Source organism: Pyrus communis, chromosome 7 (assembly GCF_963583255.1).
Source record: "Pyrus communis chromosome 7, drPyrComm1.1, whole genome shotgun sequence".
NCBI classification, from domain to species: domain Eukaryota; kingdom Viridiplantae; phylum Streptophyta; class Magnoliopsida; order Rosales; family Rosaceae; genus Pyrus; species Pyrus communis.
Window position 1 is genome coordinate 1,760,920 of NC_084809.1, and position 18,842 is coordinate 1,779,761.

Below are 18,842 nucleotides of genomic sequence, written 5' to 3' on the forward strand. Positions count from 1 at the left end.
CCTTTATTTTTTGTCATGATTCAAAGTACTCTCAATGATAAACCAAAGCCTTGACCAAAACAAAACTGAGAAACCAAACCTTCCATATATGAACCAAATATGTTCCCAACCATGCAACAGAACATCCTCAATTTGGCATAGACATTGCCTGGAGTCTGGACCACACAACCCAAATCCTCTTTTCTTCCACTCTAACAAAAAAACCCTATCTTTATATATAAAATCTTTGCCAACCCTAACCAAATTTGAGAGGTAATAATTTAATTTGGGATTCCACACTCCCACCACAAGACCATACCCTTTTTTTTTGTATAAATGGAGAAGCAAAACAAACAAAGGAATTGATGGTTGTATGGTGGGGATTATTAGGGCACCATATGCCTTTTCCATATGTCTTTTGGCTTAAGCACCATATGCCTTTAAAATGTGTTTTTCTGTCTTTGGCTTAGCCTATGATGTACAATTTTAACCAAATAGGATTTTTTCAGTGTATCAAGATCAGGGCATGGTACAACAAGTATCATAATATAAGTGGTTAGATACTTGAATTATGATACTGAGTGTACTGGACCGTGTTCCCAGCATACTAAAAAATAACAAAAAATGCTACCAAGTATAAGAAGAATACTAAACCACACTATTTAAGAATAATCACTTAAACATGCTTTTATAAACCAAATTAGTATTCACTTACTAATAAAACTTGCACATAAATCCACAGATTATGGCATGGTCTGGGAGAGAGTTTGATGTGTAGCTGGAGATATATTTCTTTTATAAACAACTCTAAACACGTATGCAATTATATTTAGGAATCTTTCACGAACAAGATAGATCAGAATTGATCTTTTTGAGATAAGATAAGAGAAAATTTTGCATTCAACAACTTGACCATGTAATCTGTATGACATCTTTCACCAAAACATAAGAACTTAAGTGTTTCTTTTTAATTTTACCTGAACTCACCTAAATTTACGCTCGTCCATAAAATATGAAAGTTGTCATATAGACATGTCGACCGAAAATTTGCAAAAAATCACATCTCTATAGAAGATGAGGTAAATGATGTATTATGTTGAAGGACACAAAGCATTAGAAGAAAAGAGAGGGGAGAGAGAGAGAGAGAGAGGGAAAAAGTGGGCGAGAGAGTGAGGTGGGTCAGAAACACACGTCGTCCTCAGGCAAAATCCATGTGCCCACATGGATGATGGCGAGAGAAGCAACAGAGTAACACTACTACTGCTCGATCTTGGTGACACCATTTATAACCCTTCTCCTCCTCCACCTTCTGCAACATCCTCACAAGAAGCGGACAGCTTTCGATACAGTGACTGACTGACTACCCCAAAAGCAGCGAGCTTTCTTTACTTTCTGACACCAAACTGTGAAAAAAAATGAAGGAGAAGACCGACGGCGGCGGAGGCGGAGGGGGGTATGTGAGGGCGGATCAGATAGATCTGAAGAGCTTGGACGAGCAGCTGCAGCGGCACCTCAGCAGGGCATGGACGATGGAGAAGAACAAGAAGCCGGAGGAAGACGAAGAGGCAGTGGCGGCGTCGAGGAGTAACACTCCCAGAAGGCAAGAGTGGGAGATTGATCCCTCCAAGCTCGTCGTCAAGGGCGCTATAGCTCGTGGCACTTTTGGCGCGGTTCACCGTGGCATTTACGACGGCCAAGACGTCGCCGGTACTGCTTTTTTGCCACACTTCTTTTTTATTGGAATTTTTATATTTTGTTTGGGTTCTGATTGTGCCCATTTATTGGAATTGATATTTCCTGGAAAAACTCATCCTTTCGATATATACATGCATGTGTGAGATTGCTTCTTTGGACGTCATGGACGCCATTGTTTTGAAGTTTTCTGTGTGTAGAAAAATATAGTGACGTTTATATTGGTTTGTATTTAACGCAGGATGTTTTAGTTTGTTTATATGTATGACTTTTGAATGCAATGAATTAAAAACCTATTGGTTTTTGGCTCATAAATGAAATGGAAGTGCTTTTGGAAGCACAGTGCTTTGTTTGAGAAGCACCTGAACTTGCTCGTTTTGTCTCCATCTCAATGGTGTCATAGAAGTTTCAGGCTTCTCTGCAACTTTTTCTTAAGCTAGTTCCTTGAATCTCACCGTTATTTTCCAATGCGCACGGGGATTTCTTGAAGGCTTCTGATTTTTTGTTGTTGTTCTTTTTCTTAATATCCTGAATTTGATTAGCTACAACAGAGGGGAAGTGTCTCTTATGCATTTTTGTTAGTAATTAGAGGGGCTTGTGATAGACCCTTGCAGCACAATGTCCGTGATTCACGGATTGGGAGAGCAGCTGGTAGTTAGCTGTAATAATTGCATTTTTTTTTCCCATTAAAAAGAACGTTTGCATCTTAATTTATTAAAGATATGCACTTTTTTAACTTCTCACTTGGAGACACAAGCTGTGCATAGGAAGATTATTGACTCAAAACTGGCTAGCTACTAATCTGCCAGATGAGTTGTCATCTTAGCATTCGTGAGACTCTCGTTCAAAGTAATTCAACCAAGAAATGGAAATAGTCCAAATTAATCTATGGTGAAGACCATAATTAGGCTTGGATCAGTAGGAGATACTTTATATGATAATTGTCTCATTATGTTTGACGTTTTGTATTTATTAAACTGTTGACGTGGCTGTTTAGGATCGAGAGACCCTTCATTGATCTGTTTGTGTAATTTAACCTGAATCATAGAAATACCTGTACGTTAACTCTTACCTTTCCCTCTTTTTCCAATGTCCAGTTAAACTTCTAGATTGGGGAGAAGAGGGGCATAGATCAGATGCTGAAATAGCTTCACTAAGAGCAGCTTTTACTCAAGAAGTTGCTGTCTGGCATAAGCTTGAGCACCCTAATGTAACCAAGGTAACATTTCGATGTCTTCACTATTGTATGTTATGAGCTTTCACATAACGTTTTAAATGGAAAAGCATAAGTGAAACATTCTCATACGTTGTCTTCTTTAACCTCTTAGTTAGAACCATGTATCTACAGAATTTACTGTAGTGTTGGAATTCAACATAAATACAAGATAGCTGTGTCGAAACAAAATTAACTTTAAAGCGGATGTCGGTTCTCAAGATGCAATGTCGCTTTTTTCTTGGCCTGATTCAGTATGGCGTGGAGCACCCACAAACTTGATCCAGTTGGAGTCTTATTGTTATATGAATTGGTTTGCTTACGTCAACACCGTATAACTTATTCTTGCCAAATCTTTCTTTGCAGTTTATAGGGGCTACAATGGGATCATCGGAGCTACACATACAAGCAGATAATGGCCAAGTTGGCATGCCAAGTAATGTTTGTTGTGTTGTTGTTGAATATTGTCCTGGCGGTGCACTGAAATCTTACCTCATAAAGAACCGCAGAAGGAAGCTGGCGTTCAAACTAGTTGTCCAACTGGCATTGGATCTTGCACGAGGGTCATATTCGCGCACTCCATCTTTATTTTATTTTATTCTTTGGATCTTTGATATATTTAAACCTTTTCAACTTCCAAGAAGACATGTTAGTTGCTATATATTGACCTTGTTCTTTGAACGTGCAGAGTTTTTGTATTTCTTTAATGTGAGGATTGAACTGCCATTCTCTGTATTTTTTGTAGTTTGTGCTATCTTCATTCGAAGAAGATTGTTCACAGAGATGTTAAAACAGAAAACATGCTTCTGGACAAGACACGAGCTGTAAAAATAGCCGACTTTGGGGTTGCTCGTGTTGAGGCTTCAAATCCTAATGAAATGACTGGGGAAACTGGAACCCTCGGTTACATGGCTCCAGAGGTATACCCTTTGATTAACTTTAATTTAAATCTTTAGCAATGCACCTTATTTGCATGCATGCAACCTTGTGTGGGTTTGTAGCCTTCAGGCTGCAGAGTTCTCCCTGTCGGTTAATCATAGAAGGCTGTCATGTTGTTTACCTTGCTGGGTTTTGTTCGAACTGACACGTGCAAGAATTTTCCCTACAAAGAATGAGATGTTTCTCTCTCTAGATTGTGTTATTAATATGCTGTATTTGGATGCATTTGTAATGTTTTGTATATCCCGACAAAATAATTCCTGATAGAAACTCCGCTTCAGTAGGTTACATCAGTAAATAAGCAAAAATAGTTATGTGTTGGGAAATATGTTCTCAAAATAGAAATTTCATTCCAAAAAATGTGATGGTCTTCGTAGATTTCTTGTAGAGAAAGATGTACATCTATACGTCATGATTTTGCCTCAAATATTTCCAACACTGCAGATGGACCCGGAGTGCCATAACATACCTCAGTGATGTTCCCACTATTTGGCTGTGCCGTGATGGACAGCAAACCTATACATGACACCAATATAATGGATCTTCATATGAACAAAAAATGACGAGTTGCTTTATTTAGTCCGATGCTGCTCGTTTCTGTTATTGAACATCTGTTTATGGTCAACGAGTTGCTTGTAGATCATAAGATTGTGTGGTTTCCTGCTATTTCCTCTATATTTCTGTATTTCTGTATCTGACTTTTTGTCAATGGCGGGATGGAACAGGTTCTAAATGGCCACCCGTATAACAGAAAATGTGATGTGTACAGTTTCGGTATCTGCTTGTGGGAAATATACTGTTGTGACATGCCGTATCCTGATCTCAGCTTCTCGGAAGTGACATCAGCCGTTGTCCGCCAGGTAGATAAAATCCATAAGATTTCTTAGAATCCACGAGATAAGTTATTGCGTCAAAGTTGTATGCTAAAAGAAAATTCATATATCTATATGAAACTACAGAATCTGAGGCCAGAGATACCTCGTTGTTGCCCAAGTGCTCTTGCAAATGTGATGAAGCGATGTTGGGACGCTAACCCTGACAGGCGGCCTGAGATGGACGAGGTGGTGGCCATGTTGGAGGCCATTGACACATCTAAAGGTGGAGGTATGATCCCCGGGGATCAGCCGCAGGGTTGTTTCTGTTTCCTAAAGTACCGCGGACCTTGAAAGATTTGCTCCTCGTTGGGCAAGCGAGAGACGCGAAGGGACCGTGTCCGCTCGGGAAATTCAATTTGTGTTTGATTGAATTGAATAGATTGAGAGAAGTGAATACAAAAGTGTGGAGGCTGTAGGTTTAATATGTGCTCTGCAACATCAGTTACTTGTTGGACTATAAACTTGTAAGGCTTTTGTTTCTTTATGCTAATTTCCCAAGCACAGCACAGGACAGGACCAGATTGTCTAATGTTTATATAGAAAACACCAAGTGAATACAATATTCTCCAAACAAATGGTACAAATTCTCTCAAAACAATACGACGGTTGCCACCGGATCCTGGAATGCGACCGCCGGATCCCGGAATTAAATTACAAAGTAGTACAGAACGGTCCCTAGCCAGCAATCTTGTAGCTTGGATTGGCAAGATTTTCCAGGCCAGAAACTACTTGGATTGATTCAATAACATCACCAACTTTCAAATCTGCCAACAAGTCCTCGTTCTCCGTTACATATCCAAACACTGCATACCTCCCATCCAATATATTGGAATTGCTTGGAGTTAGCTCACTTTCCTTGAGCAGCCAGAACACCTGGCTGGAAGCAGAATTGTCCTCAAATTCCTGCCAACAAAATTTGAAAACCATTTAATCTCAACTTCTGAATCGATCAAACGAGAAAAGATGAACCGCGACGTTGATCTTACATCTCTCGCCATAGCCATTGTTCCGAACGCATTAAACGGGAGCTTTGTTTGTGTCTTGTACAGCCCGAGCTCCTGTCAAAATACGAATTTCACAATCAATGTCTACGCAGTATAAGCAAACACAGATTATAGTAGGCTTTTTGCATTAAGTTCCGGTACTTTCGTTCGTCGGATACAAACAGAGGGAGGGAGGTGTGAGAAGCTTACTTCCAAAGTTGCTCCATAAAAAGGTACTTTCTCTCCCTCGACCATGATTTCTAATGGTATTGTCCTGGTTTTCTCTGTACTTGGATCTATGAAACCCTCTGCAGGTCCTTCAGGATCACCAGTTTGTACGACAAAACCATCCGCTGCAAGCGAAAGCAAAGGCAAGTCGAAATTTTAAGTTTTGAGGTCAGATGAACTAGTAAACATAAATTTGAAATACATAAGAGTGCATATTTACTATGAGATGTTACCTCTTTGGATTTCCATGCCATCGTAGAAGTGTCGTTCTACCAAGTCTACAAAGTTCCCGGCAGTAACAGGGGCGTTGTAACCATCAAGAACAATACGGAAGACACAATCAGTAAGGCTGGGATTGTCCTTAACCTTGACCTTCATATCCACCGTTGCTCTCCCCTTCAACAGAGGCATGCTTTGGTATTCTTCAGGCACTTCGTAAGGGAATCCGTCCACCATATCCTCTTCAACACTGCAGAAACCCAATGCCCCAGGAAGATCTCAGCTGCAGTCAATGACAAGGGCATATATGAGGATACGCATGTTATAACTGACAATCCTCGCACACTTCAACGTCTTTTCAGCTCTAGCTCAATCGATACTAGGGGGCATAGCGGGTGCTTTTTCTAGTATTTGCCGCAAACAATGCTGGCTGATTGAGTCTCAGTTTTACTAATGGTCTTTCTATCGCTCAGTGTCTCACTCATAAACATGAAAATTCCTACAACCGCAACTCTGCAGTTTTTTTGGACAGAAATAATGCATTTTGGAATTCAATACCTCTACTTTCTTACACTCGCACAGTTTTAGCTTCTTACAGCCACTCTGATATGTCATAAGAGGCGGTTTTCTGTTCATGTAGATCAATTAAACGTAACGAAATTACAAAGCCAAAATTCTTCACCATGGCACAAGTAAATTTTTCTGCGAAATACTCACCCCCCGACATACTGAAGCAGCTCCTTCTGTTTTGCTGCTACTGCATCTCTATCTCTATCCTCCACAATCTGTTGAAGCTCATTCATTCCAGCTTCCAGCTTGGCAAGCAATTCAACTCCGTGTTCCTTCTTCGATTCAGCTAATCCAGATACAATTAAAGACTTCCCCTGCGTCAGCGCTCGAGATGCCTGCCTCAAATTCTGCATCCCAACTCAAAGTCTCAGTCACCATCTATCTAAGTTCCTCATACATAAACACAATGAAGGCAATGAAAGAAATTGTTTCATGAATTACCCTCTCAACGGAATCGAGTGCTCTGACCCCAGCTACCTTGAGACTCTCAGTAATATCTTCAAGCGGTTTCTGTACTTCCCTGATAGCTTTATTATCAATAGGCAGAGCGTATCTCAGCAATGCCCCCGGGTCCTTTATCGGCGGTCCAGAGATCAGTACAGATACATCAGGCACCGCTGGATTAGCCGCGGCAAAGGCATTGCTAGTCCAATCCAATGCAGGAACTCCTGTTACTAATCCCACCGCCAATGCTATCGAAATCGCGCACTCCTTGATGGAGAATGACATCCCCTTCTGCTGTAACAAGTGAAAATGCTTAGTGGATTCTATATACAATCAACATTTTTCAGCAAAAGATCTTCCCTTTCTGCATAAACAAGTGAAGATGCTTAATGGGTTCTATATACAATCAACTTTTGCAGAAAAATGTCACAGATTTCTGAAAAGATTCGAACTTAACAAAGTACCCAATATTCTATACGGTTCGTACATTCTAATATTGTAAAAAATATATTGACTGCCAAGAATTTGATTGAATAAAAATGCTGAAAATTTAAACAAAAAATGGCACCTGTTGGTTGTGGATCTGGCATTGGACAGGGCGTGGGGAAGAACGGCGGGTTGCAAGGTGGTTGTGGGGAATTGAGAAGGGAGTGCGGTGGCCGCTGAAGAATTTGGAGGAGGAAGCTGGAGAAGCAGCAGAGTAGTGGCAGGAGAGGAGGGCTGCCATTGGAGTTTGACAATTTGCAGGATTCTAGTTAGTTGACATTAGCAGGCTGAGAGAGAGAGGTGGGAGGGAGGGGGATTGGATAATAGTTTGGATAAGGCGATTGGCGAGTTGGGGTTGGTTTTGCTGCAGACTTGCTGCTCTGTTGCGCTCTCTCTCTCTCTCTCTATCTCTCTCTCTACTCTCTCTCACTCATAACAAAATAATGGTAGATTTGTGGCAGCGTGGCACATGGTGATTGGGTCGTCATCATCCTCAGTCTTCACCCTCTGGATAAGATACTTTCAACTCTTGGATTTTGAGTCTTCAAAACTCTTGATTTTTCGCAGGGGAGTGTTGATGGAAATATTTGAAAAGTACACGTATCTAATTACTTGTTTAATAGACTTTTTTCTCGAGGTAAATTGGTAACAAGAGGGCATATTTGTCAAGTTTCTTGCCTGTCGATTTTTGACCATGGTATTGTTTCGACCTCTAAAACTCAAGTTTGATGAGTTGGTGAAGGAAATAGTTATGTGCTTTTTTTTTTTTTTTTTTGCAGGAAGCGTTTTTTTCAAAATTAACTTATACTTTTATTAAAGATTGATTTCAAAAATATTTTTCAACATTAACTTACCTAGAATAAGACCAACAAGAGTCGCGTCGGACCGAAATACAGTGGGTGTCGTACGCAGTAGGTTCTTCCTCTGGCCTTGTAGCCGTCTTTTCAACATTCCCAGAGTTTTGTGGCATCATGGGCGGGCCTATTGGATAGATGCAACCTTCAGCCCATCAAAGTGAGACTGTTCGTTGATACCAAAGATGCACAACAATCCATCACTTATGGGCTACTTTCAGCCCATTAAAGTAAGACTGCTCACAGATGCGTTAACCAGCTGAATTGCAGTGTGGTAGTGCTATTCACATATTCATTTTTATTTTTTACATATATCTCTCAATTTTCAGCCTTCGAATCGAATGAATTGAAGAAAATTAATGACAAAAAATTAACATGTGTGACAAGTTTACCTCCTAAAGGAGAGTATCCATGATATCATTGAGTTGTATACACTTTTGTTTTTATTTCATACTCAATCAATAAGACAGACGATATTATATACACTCAATTACAAGACATATTCTATATTGAGACCCGCCAAAGCCATCGATTGCAAAGACAAAGGCTTTGGAAGATGGATAAATGGACGTGACATATAGTATGTACTTGTAGAGAGAGAGAGAGAGCGAGAGAGAGAGAGAGAGAGAGAGAGAGAGAGAGAGAAGCATTGTATTTGTTCTACTTTATGTTGATGATGGGTAATATTGATGGCCACTATCCACCATACACGCACAGAAACATATCTTAAAAGCATTGTTCTTTCTCAGGTGCCTGGTGCCCTCCTCCTTTTTTGAATTCGTTGCTTTCCATTCCCTCTCTCTCTCTCTCCCTCTCTCTCTCTCTCTCTCTCTCTCTCTCTCTCTCTCTCTTTCATTTCATTACACTGTGGGACAATTGGACCTCCCCTAAAGTTCTAATCCACTTCTAGTTAAAAGATACTCTTCCGTTTAGTCTCTTTCCTTACAATTGAAGTAAGAGACTAAATGGGAGGGTATCCTTTTGACTAATTGGGTGGACAACAAAAGCACCAACACTCCCCTTGCATGCAGCAGATCTAGAGAGAGAGAGAGAGAGAGAGAGAGAGAGAGAGAGAGAGAGAGAGAATGGATACTTTTTTAACGTGTGAGATTGAATGATAAATGATGGTGCTACTTGGTATATACTCTAGATTAATCCTAAAAAATGAACCTACTTATATTAATCTCACGGACAAAGTCTCTTAAGCACAATGGTGGATATATAGTTATCTTTAGTTCATCAAACTGATATAATATCTATCCAACTTGATCTTCGTGACTCAACTAAGTTCAAGAGCAAGATTGCGAATCTTTTGACGACTTTTCATTCTCAGTTCCGGGGTCAGTATCTCTTCTTATCTCACGTAAGAAGAAAGTAGTTACACTGTATTGTGAAAGTATTCTCCCCTAAATAAAGGTGGAGAATATGCACACCTAATCTTGAAAAGAGATAGACACGTTTTATACACAATGTGCTCGCCGGCGGAAGCTAAGTCCACTGAAAAAGGAGAAAAAGTGATCGATGATAGGGCTGTTTCCTTGATTCCGTTGCTGACTCAGAAACCCTATTGCTGCTATAGTTTGAAGAGAATAAAAGATTGACAAAATTGTACTTGTAAAATGTTTACCATCTTTCTTGCTTAAAGAAACAGATTCTCAAGACTTGTTATCTTCTGGGGAGAAGTGAATCTCATTCCTTCTTAGGATGAGAAGTGTCTATTTTTATTTTAATTGTTCAATTTGATTCTTTTTTTTTCTTTTTTCTTTTCTAAATTATTAAATTTGAATTTGCTACGTATATATTCCCACATTAGAGAACAAAGCCATTGGCACACAACTGGCCAACACATGGAAAGTGGACATTCATCTAATCTATGATCTATCAATACTATTTCAAATCTTAAATTTATCAAAATTTAAATAAATAAAAAATGTTAGATGTGAATTAGATCTCTATGTTTTTTTAACTTTTTATTATTAAAGAGAGAGAGTAAATTCAAAATTATTACAATAATTAGATAAGTGTAAAATTTCAAACTTGAAATGCGTAAGTAAAAACTTAATATCTATCAAATATATCCCTATGATAAGCTACTTTGCAATCTATAAGATTCGAGCTGCATTTTTTATCAGTTGTATTGCTTGAACATTTTAATTTTCTCGATTTCATTAATATTATATTGCTTATTTTCTACGACAAACTTAAGATGCTTACACATGTGCACCTCCATCATTTTATCATGACACATCACATGCTTTGATCTAGATTGCTTAAGTCAATGTTCTATATATGAACTCACCAAATACATATAATATATGCATATCTGTGGTTTTCTTTTCTAGCTAGGCTACCAATGAGGGGTTGACATAGAGGAAAATTCCTGCCTGCCAATACCAAATGGACCACCTTGGTAAGCACCAAAATAACGTGCATCCGGGCTTTTTTTTTTTTTCCCTTTACATTGTTTAATCAGAATAGTCTTTAAGATTGACATAACTTTACAATTTGATTCTAACAATGAAAATCGATTGAAATGATCTCTGAGTTTATCCACTGTAAATCATTTTGAAACTGTGGTAAAAAATCTGCTAATGCCTTCGTTAAATTATCAGTATAATTAACTTATAATTAAGGAAGCAAAATTACTAAATGGTAAACTGTCTTGGTGAATAAAGTCTTTCTCTTCAACCTATTGTATGCTGAGTTCAAATTATTCTCCTTTATCGTAATCTAGCTTAGAATAATAATAACGCTTATAAGAAAAATTATAACCAAGGCGTTGAATATTCACAAATAAGGTCTTCATGTGCAATGGTTGATACAAATTCTTATCGGGACAAAATAATCGAAAACTAGCAGAGTATGCAACATCCTTTTGAAAAGATGCCTTTACACCTTTCAAATTAGTCGACTGAAATTATTTAATTAAAAGGAAGAAGAAAATAATTAGAAAAATTTACTTAAAGTTTCTTATGTTTTGTAACTTTGTTACTTTTGTAGCTAGGCTCTATTTTTCCTTTATCTTCCACTACAAAAAGCAAAACTTTGATTCTCTCAGGGTCCCATAAATACGAAGTTTGATGGTTCCCCTCTTCCAAGTGCAGTTGCCAGACAACCTGCAATTCTTATATATATTTGAACATCACAAATCGGGTGACATGAAGTACATGTGGTCAGGGGTTTCATACATACGACAACCTTGTTCTAATACCATAAATAAAGTTGAGATTCCACCATAAAATTATAGGAACTTTAACGAAAAGCTTCAGGTACTGTTCACTTTAACGAAAAACCACATTTTTACACTAAAAAATCAATACTAGTACTATTTAGTTTACCTTTTATTTTGTCCTTATCGTTAAAACTCAAAGTTTTAAAGTTATTTTCATTAGTTTTCCTTAAAATTAATTGGCAATATGGGGGAATACCGCAATTACTTATAAGCGCAAGCAAGGTTCTTCATTTTTCCGACGTGGGATTGATACTCTCAACAAACATTTCTTTAATATATTATATACTTAGGTTGACCAACTTTTTAGACTACAATTCAAATTATATGATGTTCCACCAATAAGAAATAAGTACGTTAATCAACACTTAAGTATCAATTCAATCATTAACAACTATATCTAATATACAAAATATAATTTAAATATAGTCTCCAAGCATTACCTTTTATATTATATTTCGGCAATATTGACAAATCGTTTGTTAATCAACTTATTGTACGTTTGATGCACCACATGACAAGTACATTTCACCCCTCGATTCCCTTGAATGATTTATAAGTTTTTTATCTTTCTTATATTTAATTTAAAAGTATAGAACTAAAAAAATATTAAGTATGGAGGTTGAATTCAAGTATTAGAGAAAGAAAATGGCATAATTTTGGCACTAGTAATTAAACTATTGAAAACATCATCTTCAACTACATTATAATATTAAGTGCGTGGCACAATATTGCTATAAGCACTAAAATATGACTGCGTTCGTCACTCACATAGGGGAATAGTAGCCAAGTCTTGGGATAAAATTTTGGGTTAAGATGTCGATTATGTCATTGATCCCAGCTCACCGTCATTGCCGGTGGCAACGAGAGAAAGACGGCCTGCTGGTCGTGAGGATGAGGGTTACAAGGTCCGCGCTGATGCTAGTATAAAGATCCTTATCGGGGATTCGGAGAGGATCCTTACCATGTATTTCAATTCTACCTTACTCCATATTGATTTTATGATATAGAAGTTGTTCTAATCAATCAGCCTTATCAAATTTTATCTCTTGATTCTCGAAAAATCATAAATTATGTCAAATATCAACAATGAAATGATTAGAAATAAAAAAGTAACCCCACCATTTTCATTTGACTTTAATTTAAACGAGGCCACTCCCTTTTGTTTCTTCTGCTTTGCATTTATATAGGAAATTGGTTATAGGCTTACAGCTACTTAGCAAAAGGAACATTTAAGCAAGGATTTTGCTATGGTTTAGGCAAGAACAAGAAGAAGAAAACTCTAAAATTAAAGGTATTAACTTGTGTTTGATCCTTGTTGTATTATGTGGAACATACTTTGTCAATAATTTTGAAATGTCTCTGTAAGTCTTTTCAGCCTCCGAAAGGATGTACTGTCGTGACAAACCCACTAGCCCATCCCTTAAAAACTTAACGAAATTTGTAACTTGTAGGGTTTATAGACAAAGAGCAAGTGATATGGTATTTACTTTTGCCGATTTGTTCTCATTTAATTTATTCAAGTAAAGAATTATAAAAATTGAAAGAAAAAAAAAAATGAATGTGCAGAAATCACTCTCATGAATATTTTATATCAAATGAAAAAGAAATGTTGAGATTCTCCATTAGCAATTGAGTTTAGAAGTTGGTTATGATATTTGCATAAAAAATTGATAGAGAGAGAGAGAGACATGGTTGGAGTTGGCCGGGTCAAAAAAGTTTAGAAAAAAAGGAGAGAATCAGAACCGTTTATCGGAACACAACAATTGGAGTGATGTGGATCAGACAATCCCCCGACCACCAAGCATGGGACCTGTTTATTGGCTGGCACTCGCACCACCATAAGCCTCAAAAACCCGCACACCCCACGCCCCATCCCACATGAACAGATGTGCAGTGGGCCCGTCCTTGTTGCATCACTACAAAAAAAATTATTAGTTTTGGTCTTTTTTTTTATGAATGGAATTATTCTCTTCAAAATATTCAAAGAAAATAAAATTTCGTGATTTGATAGATGTAAAATCATTTTCATCTTATTCGAATGGTATTATAATCTAGTTTAAATTACGTAAAATAAGATTTTATCAGATTGCAAAGTAATAAACATATTCCTTTACTCAACTTTTCTTCTCTTACACAAAAAAAAAATTAAAAAAATAAAATCAATTGGTGGCGAAGCCACGTCAGTTTACTATTTTAAAAGTTGAGAAGACTCACAAAGGTACTGCAACTTCTCTTTAACTACCATCGTATAGTTCACTAGTTTTAGAAATCGAATCTTAAGCTAGCCCTGTAAAATACTTAGAATTCGCATCACACACTAAACTACACCGTGATTAACTTGAGTACGTCTAGATTTGTCACGAAAATTGTGGCAATGGTTTATCCACATGCACTCAAGTCCAACAAGTCGAAAATACTCAAATATCCAATGAGAAAAAGCCGTGGAAGTCAATGTCAAAGGGTATTTTCGACGTTGCACATGCATGCGACGTATATAAAATGGGCTACACTCGCCTCTTCCAAGTTTAGCTGCAAAAAACTCCTAGGAGCGACACGCCGATCACCATATCCCAATTCTGCCACCACCTTGCAAAAACCCTATCCTCCTTTTCCAGCGGACTTTCAATTAAGCTCCAGCGGCCTTACCATCTCAATTTCCATGGAGGTTTTGGAGCGTTAAACTCCAACTTCTTGATTGATAGTACTCTCTACTATTGAACCCGTCTTACATAAAGCTTCAATATTACTATATCTCTTCGCCATAACGGTAGTTCGGGCGGCGGAGCTGGAAAAGATCGGTGGTGGTATGATGGGATTTTGTATATGTCCTTTGGAGACTCCGGCGAGGTTGCTTTGGAGCACCAGTTTTTTCCGCCACAAGATTATGATTTTCTAATTAATTCCACACCCCTTAAAACAAAGTACATAATAATATTCGGTCTTTAAGAAAGAATCCACGGAGGAGATTTCACACGCCACCAGTTCCTGCCAGCGCTCGGAGTTCACCAGAGGAAGATCAAGAGATCAGTTGTTTAGCTGGAAAAGATGATGGAGCCGGGCCGTTTTTTCTTTGAACCTTCGCCGTCGTCGGCGGTTTGCCAGCAAGGTGGTGGTGGCAACATGTTGTTCCTTGGGAATCCTGATCACGTTTTTCGAGGTGATTACTTGATCAAATCTTGACTTTGTTGATTATGGTAGCTGATTATTGATTGATATTAGTATATTAATGATTTGGGATTATGGATGTTGATTGTTCATGATGAAGGCCCAAGATCGATGATGGGATTGATGGATCAGGAGAGCTCACGGAGGCGACCTTTTTTCAGCTCCTCCTCGTCGCAGGACGAACTGTTCGATGAGGAATACTACGACGAGCAGCTGCCGGAGAAGAAGCGCCGCCTCACTCCTGACCAGGTTTGTACGTCTCTTGTTTTTTTTTTTTTTTTACAAGGTGATCATATCCTAAACTAACAGTAAAAAGTCGGAATGAAATGTAAAAAGTCCGGTGAAAAGTAGTATTAAGTATAACCGTGGCCAATGGCCAAAGAGGCCACACACAAGCACGGTTTGTCGTGGCTAAAATCTCGTGTCCCGAGAACAAGAATTAGGGTTTATTCTGTGGCTATCAGTGTGTTTTTCACTAGTATAGTCTAATCTACTTGAACATTATCTGAATTTCGAACTAGGGTATAAAGGGACACACATTGTTCGGGTCAACTGAACTAACATACATCTGCCTCTCTTTTTAATCTGTTAAGTTGCCTTAGAATTATATTCCTTAACCCTAATTAAGCTAAATATTTGGTCATGACATAGATTTTGGCTCAAATATGCAAAAACCAAGTGCAATAGCGTTCTGAGATTCATTGAGTGAACTCACTTAGTGGGATAAGACTTGGTTGTTGTTGTTGTTGTTGTTGTTGTTGTTTTGAATGGATGGTAACCATACTCACATACATACATACGTATATATGTATATATGCTGAAGCTGGCATATTCACCTTACCAGCATCGATTCATCAGATGGTTATCTGATCTATCTCAACTTTGTTCTCTTCTGTTTGACTTTTTTATATAGCATGCAATCAAATCATCAGATATGAATATGATCAAAGTAATAAAATCAATCTGATGGCTGTAAATTGATCATGTTACGAGAACATAGTGTTGATTCTTTTTCTCTGTGATTAATTAAAATGATTAGGTGCATATGCTGGAGAAGAGCTTTGAGACAGAGAACAAGCTGGAGCCGGAGCGAAAGACTCAGCTGGCCAAGAAGCTAGGACTGCAGCCGAGACAGGTGGCCGTGTGGTTCCAGAACCGCCGCGCTCGTTGGAAGACCAAGCAGCTCGAGCAGGATTACGACCTTCTCAAGTCTTCTTATGACACCCTTTTGTCTAATTACGACTCCATCCTCAAGGAGAATCAGAAGCTCAAATCCCAGGTAATTTTAAATCATCACTAGTATTGCATTACCTGGTTTTCCAAGTAATTTTTTCAATTCATATGAGAGAAAGATTAAAGTCATTTCAAATAATGAAAACTATTATTAGCACTTCAAAATATCATTTGCAATAATCCGTTATAGTTTGAAGGAAAGTGAACATAACAATTATTTTTAAATCGCTAATAACATATTAAATAACTTGATTTGAAGTCGGACAAAAGCATGATATTGCCGCAAATTATTATTCATATATGATTTTGTCTGTGTAAGTTTATTTTATGTTGTTAGTCTTAAATCCAAATAAAAGAGGAGAGGGAGTGAGGTAGGTAATCGACAGCCAACACTTCATTTTTTAAATCAAATATCTATGATATGAGTGTTGGATCAAACTCTTTTTCTTATGTAAGTGGTCATTTACCACAGTGATGGAAATGACTTGAGCCATTCCATGACAGCGTAGGTTCGAACCCTGTCTGTAGCGAATCTAATATCTAATCTAACAAAATCCACCATTTGACAAAAAAATATATATTTTTTTCTTATTTATAATTATATATTGTATTTGCAAGTAGCCCTTTTTTCACTATTGTTGAGCCCTTGTATGAAAGTGTGAATTCAAATCCATGATTAATTTAACATATTTTCCAACAAATCTATTTTTTGAAAAAAATAAAAAATAAAAAAGAAATTGTACTTTAGTGAACACCTAGCTAAAACAAATGAAAATTTAATGTGGTCCCTACATATCAGATTCGTCACTATTTATATCTTTCCATCAAACATAGCATCTGTTTCAAACCCCAATGAATATAAAAAAGCCACTTTCAGAGTCACAGAACGAATATACTGTGGTATTTTTCCAAGTTATATATATAAAGATGCATGTTAAAATGGTTAGTGGACATTTCATCATCGTTCATTAGTAAGTACTTTTGTTAAAAAGACTTTTATGAGACGGATTTTACTGTTACAATATCTTTTGAGTTATTAGTAGTTTGGAACATCGCGCTTGTAATGAACGCATTCTCTTTATACTTTATCAATTACACAATATTAACGAAGTAGATCTCAAATTAAAATTTGAATGTCCCTTAAACGTTCGAAGTCGCGCACGCTTGTTTTAATCTAGTTATATAACTTAATTACTATACGATCTCATGCATTTTTTTTAATGGTGAATATGATCTCACGCATGAAAATTTGGAATTTAATTAATTATATCAAATGAATACAGGTGGTTTCCATAAACGAGAAGCTTGGAGGTAAAGAGCAGGCTAATAGCACAAAAGCAGCAGCATTTGCAGCGGATGATCACGCTGACGAGAAGCGCGGCCCTCTTCTTCCAGCCGGTGATCAGATGACGGAGGTTGTTCCGATAACTAGTCTCCAGTATAGCTGCAGCGTCAAGGTGGAGGACCGCCTGAGCTCAGGGAGCGGAGGAAGTGCAGTGGTGGACGAGGCCGAAGGCCCTCAGCCTGTGGACAGCAGTGACTCCTACAATTTCCCAAACAACATCCACAATTACTACCCTTATGATCATGATACTCATCATCATCATCATCAATACACGGCGCCACATTATCATGTAGAACATCGTCGTCGCGGAGTCCTCTCAGAAGAAGATGACGGTAGCGATGACGGCCAGGGTTACTTCTCCGATGTCTTTGCAGCCGCAGCAGCGGAGCAGCAAGCAGCACAGGAGGAAGGTGTTTCTTTGAACTGGTGGGGGTGGTCCTAAATGGCTAAATCCCCTAAATTGAAGTGTACTACCTATCTGCTTAATTACTCTATTTCCCCTGAAAGTGTTCCCTAATAATAAAGTGTTTTCCTCAACGACGTTATATATTCGCGGCCAAAGATGTCAATACAAATCTCTTCTTTGATCCTACTAAGCTTACATAGATCACAGATAATTGTTGCTAATGATCCAAATCAAACGGATGAGACGAGCTGAGCAATTCTAAGTTATCATCTACCGCCGGTAGCTTGGCGAGGAAAGAGAAGGGATGCATTCCGACTACTTTGACGGCGATCAACCTCCAAAACGTATCAGCTAGTCTAGCCAATCCCATGTAGGATGAACCCAAACCCGAAATCAACTTACATATACAAACCATCTGCTATAGAGAGAACAAAGAAGGACACACTGCACTGGTCATCGACAACGATAACATCATATCCAATGGCTACAGAGGAAACGAATCCGAACAACACAATACACATGTAGTAGTTGTACTCATAACTGGTTTGATATTGTTGTGTTTAAAAAAAAAAAAAATTGTTTCTGCTGTATTGTGAGAATAAGTAATTGTGAAATAAAGCAGTAAAGTGTTTGATAAATTTTTTTGTGGAAGTGCTTTTGGAAAAAAAAATGCAGTATGATAATGTTTGGTAAACTTTTATATAAAACAGATGTGACTGTATGAAATGACAAAAAAAAGTATAATACTAGAGATGCCATTAATTTAATTTTCTAAACAAATAAAGGTTAATTACTAAATATACTTTATTTTTTAAAATAAAAATATTATAAACTTTATCTTAAATATTTATAATTAAGAAATTTAAAAAATAATAATTTCACATGTGAGGATAAGATGGTCATTTCATCTCTTCTGTAGTCACTTCCCATTCATAAATGAAGACATCATGAATTGAAATCGTATCCGGGTGCGCAACTG

The 18,842-nt window shown here is 37.7% G+C and overlaps 3 protein-coding genes across 4 annotated transcripts; 2 read left to right on the forward strand and 1 right to left on the reverse strand.

Moving 5' to 3' along the window:
- The first annotated feature begins 1,136 nt into the window (after nt 1-1,136).
- LOC137740355 (serine/threonine-protein kinase 54-like) lies at nt 1,137-5,103 on the forward strand. Its single transcript, XM_068480224.1, has 6 exons — nt 1,137-1,686; nt 2,769-2,890; nt 3,251-3,447; nt 3,630-3,804; nt 4,549-4,683; nt 4,783-5,103. The coding sequence occupies exons 1-6, from the start codon at nt 1,395-1,397 to the stop codon at nt 4,987-4,989; spliced, it is 1,128 nt and encodes a 375-aa protein (XP_068336325.1). The 5' UTR covers nt 1,137-1,394; the 3' UTR covers nt 4,990-5,103.
- A 116-nt stretch (nt 5,104-5,219) lies between these two features.
- On the reverse strand, nt 5,220-8,025 carry LOC137740354 (peptidyl-prolyl cis-trans isomerase CYP38, chloroplastic-like). 2 transcript variants are annotated; one of them, XM_068480222.1, is made up of 7 exons: nt 7,711-8,025; nt 7,140-7,433; nt 6,846-7,045; nt 6,143-6,378; nt 5,892-6,034; nt 5,685-5,756; nt 5,220-5,601 (listed from the first exon to the last, which is right to left on the reverse strand). In XM_068480222.1, exons 1-7 carry the CDS (start codon nt 7,867-7,869, stop codon nt 5,374-5,376), a joined length of 1,332 nt encoding a protein of 443 aa, XP_068336323.1. In that variant the 5' UTR covers nt 7,870-8,025; the 3' UTR covers nt 5,220-5,373. The 2 variants fall into 2 exon arrangements, with proteins under 2 accessions (XP_068336323.1, XP_068336322.1); XM_068480221.1 differs by having other exon boundaries at nt 7,140-7,436.
- Nucleotides 8,026-14,216: 6,191 nt separating this feature from the next.
- Nucleotides 14,217-18,004, forward strand: LOC137740035 (homeobox-leucine zipper protein HAT5-like). The gene is made up of 4 exons (XM_068479823.1): nt 14,217-14,871; nt 14,980-15,128; nt 15,919-16,158; nt 17,396-18,004. The coding sequence occupies exons 1-4, from the start codon at nt 14,760-14,762 to the stop codon at nt 17,897-17,899; spliced, it is 1,005 nt and encodes a 334-aa protein (XP_068335924.1). The 5' UTR covers nt 14,217-14,759; the 3' UTR covers nt 17,900-18,004.
- The last annotated feature ends 838 nt before the right edge of the window (nt 18,005-18,842 follow it).